The sequence below is a fragment of the Arachis duranensis genome, chromosome 7, assembly GCF_000817695.3.
Source record: "Arachis duranensis cultivar V14167 chromosome 7, aradu.V14167.gnm2.J7QH, whole genome shotgun sequence".
Lineage (NCBI taxonomy): Eukaryota > Viridiplantae > Streptophyta > Magnoliopsida > Fabales > Fabaceae > Arachis > Arachis duranensis.
The window spans coordinates 77,981,222-77,996,025 of record NC_029778.3 but is presented as its reverse complement, the minus strand read 5'-3'; the positions used below and the strand labels follow the sequence as shown (position 1 = coordinate 77,996,025).

The 14,804-nt window shown below is 31.9% G+C and overlaps 1 protein-coding gene and 1 non-coding gene across 2 annotated transcripts; one reads left to right on the top strand and one right to left on the bottom strand.

Annotated features, from left to right (window-relative positions):
• Positions 1-1,111: 1,111 nt before the first annotated feature.
• LOC107459699 (pleiotropic drug resistance protein 1) lies at positions 1,112-7,454 on the top strand. Its single transcript, XM_016077924.3, has 17 exons — positions 1,112-1,730; positions 1,829-2,162; positions 2,264-2,394; positions 2,516-3,190; positions 3,282-3,598; positions 3,713-3,873; positions 4,004-4,104; positions 4,215-4,365; positions 4,469-4,543; positions 4,634-4,761; positions 4,854-5,186; positions 5,304-5,594; positions 5,692-5,775; positions 5,864-5,997; positions 6,090-6,317; positions 6,414-6,840; positions 6,932-7,454. The coding sequence occupies exons 1-17, from the start codon at positions 1,287-1,289 to the stop codon at positions 7,193-7,195; spliced, it is 4,278 nt and encodes a 1,425-aa protein (XP_015933410.1). The 5' UTR covers positions 1,112-1,286; the 3' UTR covers positions 7,196-7,454.
• Positions 7,455-8,255: 801 nt separating this feature from the next.
• Positions 8,256-8,327, bottom strand: TRNAD-GUC (transfer RNA aspartic acid (anticodon GUC)). Its single transcript has one exon. It is a non-coding gene; the product is annotated as a tRNA-Asp (tRNA).
• Positions 8,328-14,804: the final 6,477 nt, after the last annotated feature.

Here is a 14,804-nt window from a genome sequence, read left to right as displayed (position 1 = left end):
ATGAAAAATTATTTATTTTTTAAATTAATTTAAAAAATTTTAATTAAATTTATTTTTTAAAAATTTTAAGTTGATTATATTAATCTAGAGTTTGATTAATATTTGTCCTGTCTTTTTCATTAATTCACTGTATCTGTTTCGGTGGTTACCGAACCCAAAAAATTTTTATAATGAAGATAAAAATACTGAAATAAATTTTGTCAAACATCAATATATTTATAATTTGAAAGGCAAAAAAATATTTATAATGTTTGAAACTAAAATATATATATATATATATAACTAATAATTCTACTCTAGCTGTTCTGTTCTCTGTATCTTTTTACTTTTCTCTGAATACTCTTTCATCTGTATCTATATTACTCTTTTTCTCTTTATCTCTTTACTCTTTTGTAATTGTAAATATGCAAGCGGGACAAAACCCACGTCCTTGCTAGCAACTTTATAAACCAAATATATTTTCTCAAAAGAATCAGTAAAGTTGTTATCGTTAAACAAGTCTCAAATTAAATTTAATAAAATATATTTTTAACGTAATTCTCAAAAAAATAATTTATAATTAAATATAGGAACAAAAATAATATAATAATAAAATCAAATATATTTATTTATATATAATTATTATTAATTTTTTATCACCCAGTGGGAGCAAGTGCCCCCTCTCTCCTCAACCTAAGTCCGTCCCTGACTGGTTACAGTAGAAATGAAAATACAGTTTACATTTACATGAGCCATTCATTCTACGGCTAGTAAGTATAAGTAATGAATAATAATAGTAAATACTATTTCTAGATGAATGAATTGATGAACTAAGTAACCACGAAAGTCCCCATTTCATATATCTTTGACAATTGACCATATGCCACAATAATGGAACTTTCTCCCTAACGTTCCCACGCAACGCAAGTTATTTTATTCCTACCTTTTTTCTTTCATACTCGAGATAATTAAATTCTACTATTTTGTATTGCCAATGACAACTAATTTTTAAGTTATTACCAATTCAACGTCTGACTTTTCAGTCGCCGCCAGTTTTTGATGTCTTAACAACACTCTTCTTCTAACGTATAAATACACCGAGATCTTTTTCATCTCAAAACCATTCTCTCAATATTTTTTCATTCTTTAGCTTCTTCTTTTTCAAACAATAATCTACTTGCAAACAGAAGAATAACCCTTTAACATTTATCACTCAATCACAAACAGAACAATATAATAAGTTTGAAGAAGAGGAACGAAAAGTTGAAGTTGAATTTGTTGTTGTTGTTTCTTTAACAGAAACAATAATGGAGGGAACTGATATATACAGAGCGAGTAATAGTTTAAGAAGAAGCTCATCGGTGTGGAGGAACAGCGGAGTTGAAGTGTTCTCGCGGTCGTCTCGTGAAGAGAACGATGAAGAAGCTCTCAAGTGGGCTGCGCTTGAAAAACTTCCAACCTACAACCGTCTCAGGAAAGGTTTGTTAACGGCCTCACAAGGCCCCGCCAGCGAGGTTGACGTCACCGATCTCGGTTACCAAGAGAGGCAGAAGCTTCTAGAGAGGCTGGTCAAGGTTGCCGAAGAGGACAACGAGAAGTTCCTCAGGAAACTCAAGCAGCGTATCGATAGGGTTGGCCTTGAGATTCCCACCGTTGAAGTTCGTTATGAACATCTCAACATCGATGCTGAGGCCTTCGTTGGAAGCAGAGCTTTGCCTTCTTTCATCAACTCTGTTTTCAACGTTGTTGAGGTAATTAAATTAATTAATCCATTAACAAAAAATGTTACTCATCATTACTCTCTTTTGCAGCTAGTCTGATCTCACTTCTTCTTTGATTTTATTTGCAGGGATTCTTGAACATGATTCATGTTCTCCCAAGCAAAAAGAAACACGTTACTATTCTCAAGAATGTTAGCGGAATTGTGAAGCCTCAAAGGATGACACTGCTTCTAGGTCCTCCAGGTTCTGGAAAGACCACACTGCTTCTAGCCTTGTCTGGCAAGCTTGATAAGGGTCTTCAGGTATCTGGAAAAGTGACATACAATGGACATGAAATGAATGAGTTTGTGCCTCAAAGAACTGCTGCTTACATCAGCCAGCATGATGTTCATATTGGAGAGATGACTGTCAGGGAAACCTTGGCTTTCTCTGCAAGGGTTCAAGGAGTTGGATCTCGTTATGGTTAGTCCTTACTCCTTACTCCTTAGCTTCTTCTCATATTTGTTCCTCAAAATCATAATTGTAGTATAACCTAACCCTAATTTTTCTTTCTGAATCCACAGACATGTTATCTGAGTTGGCCAGAAGAGAGAAAGCAGCAAACATCAAGCCTGACCCTGATATTGATGTTTACATGAAGGCGGTTTCCACTGCAGGCCAGGAATCAAGCATAGCAACTGATTACACACTCAAGGTAGTTACTAGTTAGTTATTACTAATTAGTAGTGTTCGATATATAACTATTCATGTGTCTCTCGATGTCTATCATCCTTGTTATAGATAGAAATTTAGTTATATGTTGTTGAATTTTGCAGATCTTGGGACTGGATATATGTGCTGATACTATGGTAGGGGATGAAATGCTGCGTGGAATCTCCGGTGGACAAAGGAAGCGTGTTACCACCGGAGAAATGTTGGTTGGACCAACAAATGCTCTGTTCATGGATGAAATATCAACAGGGTTGGACAGTTCCACAACTTTCCAGATTGTGAGCTCTCTGAGGCAGTATGTTCACATTATGAATGGAACGGCGGTTATATCTTTGCTGCAGCCAGCACCAGAGACTTATGAACTGTTTGATGACATCATCTTGATCTCCGATGGGCAAGTTGTGTACCATGGAGCCCGCGAATACGTGCTGGACTTCTTTGAGTCCATGGGATTCAGGTGTCCGGAGAGGAAAGGTGTTGCTGACTTCCTTCAAGAAGTGACTTCAAAGAAGGATCAAGCACAGTATTGGTCTCGCAGGGACGAGCCTTATCGATTCGTGACGGTTACTCAGTTTGCTGAAGCCTTTCAGTCATTCCACGTTGGAAGGAAACTTAATGAAGAGATTGCAGTTCCATTTGACAAGTCTAAGAGCCATCCAGCTGCATTAACCACTAAGAAGTATGGTCTCAACAAGAAGGAACTCTTGAAGGCTAACTTCGCAAGAGAGTATCTTCTTATGAAGAGGAACTCTTTTGTTTATGTCTTCAAGCTTGTTCAGGTTTGTTTTTCTTCTACATGGCCAAATTCCGCATTTACGTTTCCATTTTCATTCTTTTCTGATACTCAAAAACTTTTTTGTTTCTTTGCAGCTAACCATCATGGCATTGATAGCAATGACACTGTTTTTTAGAACTAAGATGCATCACCGAAACCAGGATGATGCTGGTGTTTATGCCGGTGCCCTATTTTTCACATTGATCACAATCATGTTCAATGGAATGGCTGAAATTTCCATGTCCATTGCTAAGCTTCCTGTTTTCTACAAGCAAAGGGATCTTCTGTTTTATCCCTCATGGGCATATGCTATTCCTTCATGGATTCTCAAGATTCCTGTCACAATTGTGGAAGTTGCAGTTTGGGTTTTCCTCACCTATTATGTCATTGGATTTGATCCTAATGTCGGCAGGTAAGATATAAAATCATATAAATGTTTTTACCAAACAGCTTAAACTCTTGAGAGTTGAGAGAAGTAAAATCTGATGCGAGGTCTTGAATTTTTTTTTTTTAATTTTTTTTGCAGGCTTTTCAAGCAGTATCTTTTGCTGTTATTCGTCCACCAATTGGCTTCTGGATTATTCCGTGCTATTGCAGCACTCGGTAGAAACATGATTGTTGCCAACACATTTGGTTCCTTTGCAATTCTTGCGTTTCTTTCATTGGGTGGCTTCCTTCTGTCAAGAAGTACGTAGAATTTAGTTTTACAATGCACACCCACATGTTTGATGTGTAACACAAAAGCAAAACATGCTGCATTGATTCAACCTTATGATCTCATTTTTGTTGCATTTTCATTTCTTTGTGATTGAAACAGAGAATATCAAGGATTGGTGGATTTGGGGTTACTGGTGTTCACCTTTGATGTATGGACAAACTGGTCTAATGGTCAATGAATTTCTTGGCCACAATTGGAATGTAATTTCATGAAACTTGCAACTTTTGGAATCTATATAATAATTATTTATTATATCCACAACATGCAGGCCTAATCCTAACTAACTTATTTTGCTCTTTCCAATTTTCAGAAAAGCTCCAACCCCAACTTTGGAGTTACTTTTCTCGAGAGTCGTGGATTCTTCACAGACTCATATTGGTATTGGTTAAGCCTTGGAGCCTGCGTTGGATATGTGTTCCTTTTCAATGGAGTGTTTGCGGCTGCTCTTAGTATCCTTGGCCGTGAGTATTTTTTATCAGATCATTCATTAGTGATTGTGATTCAATTCAAGACTCTTATATATGCAACAAATTCGTTACTGATAACTATTTCTTCAATATGCAGCATTTGATAAGCCACAGCCTACAATAACTGAAGAATCTGAAGATGATGCACAAGAGGTTGAATTGCCACGCATAGGTCAGTAATCTTGTTCGTATCACTCATGAACTCTTAATCACAACATACCACCTTTAGATGCTCATTTTTTATGTATATTTTTTCATGCAGAAAATTCAAGATCAGCAGAAGATGCTGTTGTGGAGTCAAGCCATGGAAAGAAAAAGGGAATGGTTCTTCCCTTTGAACCATATGCTATCACCTTTGATGAAGTCGTATACTCTGTTGACATGCCACAGGTAAGTCACATTCACTAACATTGTTTCTATATTTAGCTACTTTTCTTTATCAGAAAGCAAATGAAATCATTACTCTTGATTTCAACTTTCAGGAAATGAAAGAACAAGGTGTACAAGAGGACAAGTTGGTGCTTCTGAAGGGTGTTAGTGGTGCATTCAGGCCTGGTGTTCTCACTGCTCTTATGGGTGTAAGTGGAGCTGGTAAAACTACCTTGATGGATGTTCTTGCTGGTAGAAAAACTGGTGGATATATTGAAGGAAGCATAAAAGTTTCTGGATACCCTAAGAAGCAAGAAACATTTGCTCGAGTCTCGGGTTACTGTGAACAGAATGATATCCATTCACCTCATGTTACAGTCTATGAGTCCTTGCTCTACTCTGCATGGCTCCGTTTATCTTCAAGTGTTGATTCCAAAACTAGAAAGGTTTGTAACTGCTGCATTACACACCACTATGGCTAAAATCTAAGATGTTTATTATGACAAACTACTCATCACGTTTTAGATACTAATTGCTTAAAACTTTTTGGCAAATGGTTACAGATGTTCATTGAGGAAGTCATGGATCTTGTGGAGCTAACCCCATTGAGGAACTCACTAGTTGGTTTGCCTGGTGTGAGTGGTCTCTCAACCGAACAGCGCAAGAGGCTAACTATTGCAGTCGAATTGGTGGCTAATCCCTCCATAATTTTCATGGATGAGCCGACTTCTGGGTTAGATGCAAGAGCTGCTGCAATTGTTATGAGAACTGTCAGGAACACAGTGGACACAGGAAGAACTGTTGTGTGCACCATTCATCAACCTAGCATTGACATATTTGAAGCTTTTGATGAGGTAAAGGGTGATAAGATAAAAGTATCTGCATTTCATAAATTTTTTCCCCTCAACATTGGACTTGAATCTGACATATCTTGCTTACATGTGAGTCTAGTTATTCCTAATGAAGCGTGGTGGACAAGAAATCTATGTTGGGCCACTTGGTCATCATTCTAGTCATTTGATCAAGTATTTTGAGGTAGGTTCCTGCCTAAGTTCCACATTAAACTTCACTGCTATGATTCACAATAGCAATTACTTATTTTCCAATATTTTCCATTCTCCAGAGCATTGAAGGAGTGAGTAAAATCACGGACGGATATAACCCAGCAACTTGGATGTTGGAAGTTACAACAACAGCACAAGAACTCAATTTGGGTGTTGATTTTACAGATTTATACAAAAACTCTGATCTATATAGGTAAGCTAATAATGCATATGGCTGAGGTCTATCTATGCTTATAATATTCTTGAGCTCCAAAATGCTTAGACTATTTTACATGGCTTTCTCAGGAGAAACAAGCAACTTATACAAGAGCTGGGACAGCCTGCTCCTGGTTCAAAGGATCTTCATTTCCCAACTCAATTCTCTCAGTCATTCTTGGTCCAATGCCAAGCTTGCTTATGGAAACAGCGTTTGTCTTATTGGCGCAATCCACCATATACTGCCGTGAGGTTCTTCTTCACTACTTTCATAGCTTTGATGATTGGATCAATGTTCTGGGGCCTTGGAGACAAAACGTAAGCAATACTAACACACATTCCATTTTAATTTTACTCATTTTCTTCGCCGTCCTGTTGAACACTTGAGCTAATAATCCTTGTGGTTGCTGACAGCAAGAAACGGCAAGACTTGTTCAACGCAGTTGGTTCAATGTATAGTGCGGTTCTGTTCCTTGGAATACAGAATGCTTCATCGGTGCAGCCAGTGGTAGCCGTTGAAAGAACAGTGTTCTATAGAGAAAAAGCTGCTGGAATGTACTCTGCCTTACCCTATGCATTTGCACAGATACTAGTTGAAATACCTTACCTCTTCACGCAATCCGTGACCTATGGCCTCATAATTTACGCCATGCTCCAATTTGACTGGACAGCTGCGAAGTTCTTCTGGTATCTATACTTCATGTTCTTCACATTGTGCTACTTCACCTTCTATGGAATGATGGCTGTTGCTGTCACACCAAACCACCATGTTGCTGCCATTGTGGCTGCCGCATTTTATGCAATTTGGAACCTCTTTTCAGGATTTGTCGTCCCAAGACCTGTAAGTATTAACAACTTTGAACTGGTGAACAAAACTAAAAAATTATACTTATGAACATTTTTCTTAACTTGTTTTTGTTATGTTATGACAGAGCATACCTATATGGTGGAGGTGGTACTATTGGGGTTGCCCAGTTGCATGGTCCCTTTATGGATTGATTGGATCACAGTTTGGAGATATAACTACTCTTATGGATGATGAAGGCGGCAAGAATGTTGGGCAGTTCATACACAGTTATTTTGGAATCAAGCATGACTTCATAGGATATGCTGCTGTTGTGGTTGCTGGAATTGCTGTGCTTTTTGCATTTATCTTTGCTTCTGCAATCAAGGCCTTTAACTTCCAAAAGAGATAGAGACACTTGAAGAATTCTTTATTATTTTTTCTTTTCCCTTTTCTTTTTTTTTTTTCCCTTTCAATTTCAGTTGACACTTGTTATATTTGTATCTATGGTAGTTCATCCAACTTTGCTTTTAGGAGCAATTATTATTTTCCACCTTCTTGTGCAAATTCGGAGATGTTTTCATAAATGTACAAGCATATGAATAAGATTTTGGTTCTGTATTATCAGTTTAACTTTATAAATGAAAGATATAGTGTGTTCTGATGAATAATCATTTCAATCTTCCATATAAGAAGAGGCTTGATTTTCCTGTTAATTCTGAATCCACAATGTTTTTGTTAATAACATAAAACTACATGCAACTATGCAAGTGCAAGCTCAGTTGGCAGTAATACATTTCACAAACTAATTAACCATTTAATAATAGATATAGCTGAGACGCAAACGGTGCTAAGACAGAATATATTCTACCAAATAATAATAATTCAGCTACGTGTGTTTAGGCATATAAAGATCATGCAAATGCAACAAATTTTAGGAATTCTTTAATGTCATGACTCAAGTGAGAACCAAGGGAAGAAAATTTCCTATTCTAACACACTTGCATCCATTTCTTTTCCCTGAAACACACGTTCATCTTGTTCAATAATGAATATCATCCATTAATAATTTCTCTTATTTCTTTCTTTCTTGGTAAATTCTGTCTACCAATTCTTTTCATTTTTTTTTTTGGTAAATAATTCTTTTCATTTTTATAGTTTTTTTTTCCGATTAATCAACTTTGCGTAAAGCCCAAAAGAAATATTACACTGCATTATTCTTTTGGACTTGAGAAACTAGACTACATTAATCCTATGGGTTATTTCATTTTGATTTGGTCAGAACTAATCTCTCTCTTCTTTTTTTTTTATTTTGCTAACAGACTTATCAAGGCCTAACATGCAAAAATATCTATTTTGGGTAGATTCCATTGGGTTTTGTTATTCTAAATGGGCTATTTATAGCCCATAAATTGACCAAAAACCCTGTGGCACAAAAAAGAAGCAGAGAAATGAATGTAACAGTAAAAAAGCGCCGTTGCCGGGGATCGAACCCGGGTCACCCGCGTGACAGGCGGGAATACTCACCACTATACTACAACGACTTCGTTGATAGAGTAGCGTATCGAAAGCTTAATATTTCATTTTTTTAGAAAACAAACAAAAACAAAAACTTCATAGGATACCCAGGATTCCAATCACTTTCATGTTGTAGTTCCCTATTCGGATCCATTGAAGATATGAGGTTCCAGTCTTATTGCATGGTCCGTTACACAATTGGCAAAAAATACAGCTATAAAATATATATTTTGCTCCCCTGTTTTTCATTTGAGGGGGTTTGTGCTGTTTGATTGACCATATCAAACATTATTTTGGCTTTTGCTATAAGCTTTGATTGAAGATATCCTAGGCAGCATAGGGCCTATTCTGGTACCTAGGTACATTAATTTGGTTACCTTTAGTTAAGTACTATATGTGTTGCTCTGTCTCTTGCTCTCGTATGTATCCAAGCCTTTCTTCATATATAGAATGCATAGTGATATCTTTTAGCTATGGTCGAATCTTTATGAGGGAATCTGCCAGGCATTGATAATCACCTTCATCAGTTGCACCATTCATTGTGTTTGTTTTTATCAATCACACGCATGGACCGTATAATTAATTAACCACTTCTGTGACATAAGGTAGTGTTTATTTTGAGATAATGAAATAGAAATTGAGAGACTGAAACTCAGTATCATGTTTGTTTTAAGTAGACTACTTTATATCATTATTAATATATAAAAATGATAATATTTAGTTATGACTTATTATCTTATTATAATAGAAGGAATATAATAAAGGTTTTGCTAAAAAAAATCTATAGTAATTATATATAAAATATATGATATTAAAATTATTAGTAGTAATTTTAAAAATTATTAGTAGTAATTTTAAAAATTTGTTAATAAATACATAACATATTATATGTATTAAAAACGTCGTAATCTTTTTATATAAAATTGTTCATTAGTAACCTTAGCAAGTGTTCTTATTAACTAAAACCCTAATAATTATTAGCATATAGAAATTCCGAATCTACTATGTAGGGGTCACAAGTCACAGCGTCCATTGCTTCCAATTAGGAGCCAGTCCGTGCGGTACTAAACATTGAAAACGATATGATTTTGGAATTAGTAACCATTTTCTTTGAAATCATGCATAGACCCACGATGGAACGTACCTCTCAATCACACATTGATAAGATTAATTAAGATAACAATTAATGCTGATCTTAATTAGATCTGAATTGTATACTGTGGTCATTCACAATCCGGGAAAAGACATTGACCTAATATGAAGATTAATTAAGATGGCCTAGGTCCATAGGTTCAATTTGTTATATTTAATAATTTATTATTATTTTTATTGCTATGAATTGTTGCTCGTGTGGTGGGATCAGAAAGTGATGACTTTAATTTGGACTTTTAATCCACACGTCAACATGATTTGAAAAGGTGAAATAAAAATGAAATGCGTGTATTGAAAAGTCTGATATATATAAAAGCATTCGTCTTATTATTACACATTTTGGTGCAAGTAAAACGTCTCATTCACAAAATCTTAATACAAATCTAGCTAGCTACTAGTAACTAGTATCGTATATGCATGATAAATTGATAATAATCAAGGAAAATGTTATGGTGCTTAAAATATGGTGTCTAACTTACTAATAAAGGTAAAGAAATAATATTTAATAAATTTTAAATATTTTACTTTTATTTTATATATTTTATTTTTTATTTATAAAAAAAGTTAGGCAATTTAGGCACAATAATAAAAATCCACCAATAATTAATCTATATATATATATATAGTTGATGTGACTAAGATTTTGATTCGGATAATGATATCCTGATCTACGACTGATTTTTTTTGACAGAAACACTTCAACGGAAAAGGCCTTAATTAGCTTATAAACATACATACACAGTTCAATTAAAACGGGTTAGTTAACTAAGTTGGGTTCATCGAGTGGTCAGCTCACTCGTCAGCTTAAGCAAGTGTCGGGAGTTTGAATCTCGCTTTGTGTATGCAATAATTTATTGGCCAGCGGCAGACTCTTAAATGGAGCTCAAATCAACGACAGATTAGTCTTTAACCTGTTGGGTTGAGGGATATCGTTTAGGTAAACCAAAAAAACTATATAGTGTGTGTTTGGATTACAGTTTGCAAACTGAAGTTTGTATAAAATTGATTTTGATTAAAAGTGAGTTAGTATTAACGCGATTTATGTTTGGCAATTTTTATTCAAAACGGATTATAGTAAACTAAATATTGTTTGGATTACATTATTCAAAATCACTTTTAGGTAAAAAATTACAGAAAATGACATAAATTTAAATAATTATTTTATATTATCTTATAATTTTATTTTAAATATTTAAATAAATTTTAATATTTTTTTAGTACTCTCAGTATTTTTTAGTACTCTAGTAGGATTAATAGAATCATAATACAAAGTAAAAAAATATTTCATGTATAAAAGAAATAATAATAACAGTAAAAAAACTCATATAAACAAAAAAAAACAGAAGTTTTATAAAAAACAATAATATGCATAAGAGAGTATTAGAAAAAATATTATAAAAAAATAAACATATAAATAATGAAGGACATAATTGGTACATAGAACATATTTTTTAATCCAACGTGAAAAGCTAAACGGAAAAGCTAGAATTTATAGCTTTTGGTAAACCTGGGTTGAACATAGAAATCACTTCTGTGTTTAGAGTACAAAAATGTTGCCAAACACAAAGATGAAGCGTTCAAGAAGCTCAAACGCGCTTTTCTCTTCTCCAACGCAAATCCAAACACACCCATAGTAGTTATTAACTCATTTTGTGTAATATAGGATCAAACTCTTGACCTTTCGAATTTAGCGTCATGATACCACTCATCCCAAAAGTTTCAGCTGATAGAAAAAAATAACACTAATAATTATATCTCTAATACTCCCTAAAATATATTATACAAATATTCTATTGACTTCTCATACTTTTCTTATAATATATTGATGATTATATATCTTAATATTAAAACATAAGAAGAAAACTTCACCACACACTGAGAAGGGTACGTTCATCTGATCTAATTTTTTTCACGGAGTAGTCACCAACTATATATTTGTTCCAAGTTGGGATTTAGCTGTCTTAATTCAATCATTAATTCCCATGATGGTCGGTCATACTCTATTCCAAATCTGCCCTAGGATTCACTCACTAAACTAATCAAGTATCAAGCCATACCTTGTGTCACAAATTATGAATCATCATAAAATTATTTTTTTTAAAAAATTTAAATTGATAGAAATATTTTTAATATGTCTTTTTAAATAATATTTTTTTTTTAATTTTGCTTGAACTTTTACATAATTTTTTTTATCTATTTTATGCTATTTTTTGTCTAACAAAAATCAAATTCTCAATCTTCTTATTATAAAAACTCTGATATTATATCCTAATCACTTCTCTCAAAATTTTAAATTAATAAAAAATATATATAAATAATAATATAATTTACTTTCAAGATCTAGAACCTAGCTTTTTCTTGCCTTAGTCTCTTAATCAATTAACAAAACACCTTCACTTTAAGAAAGAAAATACTATACTAATTAATATGCTTTTTGTGTTTGATCTCTACGTGTGTTAATTATACCCACTCGCTCTTCAATTATATATAAGAAAAAAAATCAGTAGTATTTGGCAGTTCTTACCAAACATATATATCTTACATTTTATATTATATTGTCTTAAGCATATCTGCTTATGTATATAAATATCGAGTTCCACGTCCTTATGTCTGTTGTATTTGTAGTTTAGTTGTCATGTAGTATTATTGTTTCTAACTCCAATTTGAAAATATATAATAAACAATTAATATTGTTCTATCAATCTATGTCTGCAATAATCCAAACTCCAAGTTATTAATTAATACTTCAATAATATTGTTCCATATACAAAAATATAACAAAGCAATAGAAGAGATTAAAAATTTGTAATCAATGCATTCATGGAAGAACTTTTTTTTTGCAAGGTAAGCCAATAACTATCATCATCTTGGGCTAATCAATCATGCAACGTGTACTTTTCTATCAACTAGCTAGAGAGTGGTGGAAATCTAATTAAATTAAAGTAAGTGGTGTATCTATCTTATTAACTAAGCTCTCTTTCGTGCATGTCATTTTCAGGAAGTAATAAAGTATTCATTGATCAAATCACTCTTGTATGTATATATGTGCTATTTAAAATTCAATGTCGGTCAAAAGAGAACTTAATTATAATGATAAGACTCACTAGTAAGTGATTTTTCAGTGATTTCATTTGATCCAATCACAATAATATATATGCTAATCATCACTTTAATAATGGTTTAGTATGTACAATTAATAATCATGAATTGTTCCCTTTGTTATCATAAATTTTATTCCTTTAGCTAGGACTTCAATATATATATATATATATGTACTCTTTTTAAATATTTTTTAACTACTTTTTAGGTATTCTAATGTATATAGTTAGAATAAATTTATTAAAATTTAGGTATTTAATATTTTATGTAAAAATTTATATAGATAATGTTAAAAATAAAAGCATGTAATTTCATTCTTTAACTGTTTTTAAAAATTTTTTTTGCAGGTTTTGAATACAATTTTGTCAAAACAGTTTATAATAAATTAAATGTTTAAATGCAAAATTGATTTAAAGATGAAATAATATTTTTTTTTATTTTGTAGCAGTCTCTTGAACGTGTTTTCTATTTTCCATGTATTGAAAGATGGAAAAATCTTAAAGATTAGTACATACTCTCCACACATCTCACACATAATTTTTTATACAACAGATTCTCTCATTTTTTTTTTTAAGAAAATATATGTTATTCAATGTCTTTTTCTTAGAAAAATCTTAAGTAGCCAACATAATTTTTTATTTTTATATTCAATGATTTTATTTGATACAATCACAATAATATGCATGATTGCATGTTAATCATCACTTTAATAATGTTTTAAAATTTAGGTATTTAGTATTTTATGTAAAAATTTATATAGATAATGTTAATAACAAAGCGTGTAATTTCATTCTTTAACCATCTTTTAAATTTTTTCTCTTTGCAGATTTTGAATAGAATTTTATCAGAACAGCTTATAATAAATTAAATGTTTAAGTGCAAAATTAATTTAAACATGAAATAATGTCTTTTCTATACAGTAGCAGTCTGCTGAAAGTGTTTTTTATTTTCCATATATTGAAAGATAAAAAAATCTTAATCGAGCATTAGTGTATACCCTCCACACATTTCACGCATAATTTGTTATGCAACAGATTCTCTCATTTTTTCTTTTCAAGAAAATATATGCTGTCCAATGACTTTCTAAATCCTAAATGGCCAACATGTTTTTTTATTTTTATATTCAGTAATTTCATTTGATACAATCATAATAATATGCATGCTAATCATCACTTCAATAATGGCTTATGATGTACAACTAATAATCATGAATTATTTTCTTTGTTATCATAAATTTTTCTTTCTTTAGCTAGGACTTCAAAAAATATATATAGGTATTTAGTATTTTATGTAAAAATTTATATAGATAATGTTAAAAATAAAAGTGTGTAATTTCATCTTTTAACTGTTTTTTAAATTTTTTTCTTTGCAAATTTTGAATAGAGTTTTATCAGAACAGTTTACAATAAATTAAATGTTTAAGTACAAAACTAATTTAAACATAAAATAATATCTTTTTTATACAGTAGCAATCTACTGAGCGTATTTTTTATTTTTCATGTATTGAAAAATAAAAAAAATTTAACCGAACATTACTACATATTTTTCACATATCTCACGCATTATGCACCAGATTCTCTCATTTTTTTCTAGAAAATATATATTATTCAATGTCTTTTTAAATCCTAAGTGACCAACATGATTTTTTATTTTTATATTCAGTGATTTCATTTAATACAATCATAATAATATGTATGTGAATTATCACTTCAATAATGACTTATGATGTACAACTAATAATCATGAATTGTTTTCTTTGTTATCATAAATTTTTCTTTCTTTAGCTAGGACTTCAATATATATATATTCTTTTTAAATACTTTTTAACTACTCTTTAGGTATTCTAATGTATATAGTTAGAATAAATTTATTAAAATTTAGGTATTTAGTATTTTATGTAAAAATTTATATAGATAATGTTAAAAATAAAAGCGTCTAATTTCATCCTTTAACTGTTTTTTATTTTTTTTACATGTTTTGAATAGAATTTTGTCAAAACAGTTTATAATAAATTAAATGTTTAAATGCAAAATTAATTTAAAGATGAAATAATGTCTTTTTTATTTAGTAGCAGTCTCCCGAACGTATTTTCTATTTTCTATGTATTGAAATACGAAAAAATCTTAAACATTATTACATATCCTCCACACATCTCAAGCATAATTTTTTATGCAACAGATTCTCTCATTTTTTTTCAAGAAAATATATGTTGTCTAATGTCTTTTTCTTAAAAAATTCTAAGTGGCCAACAT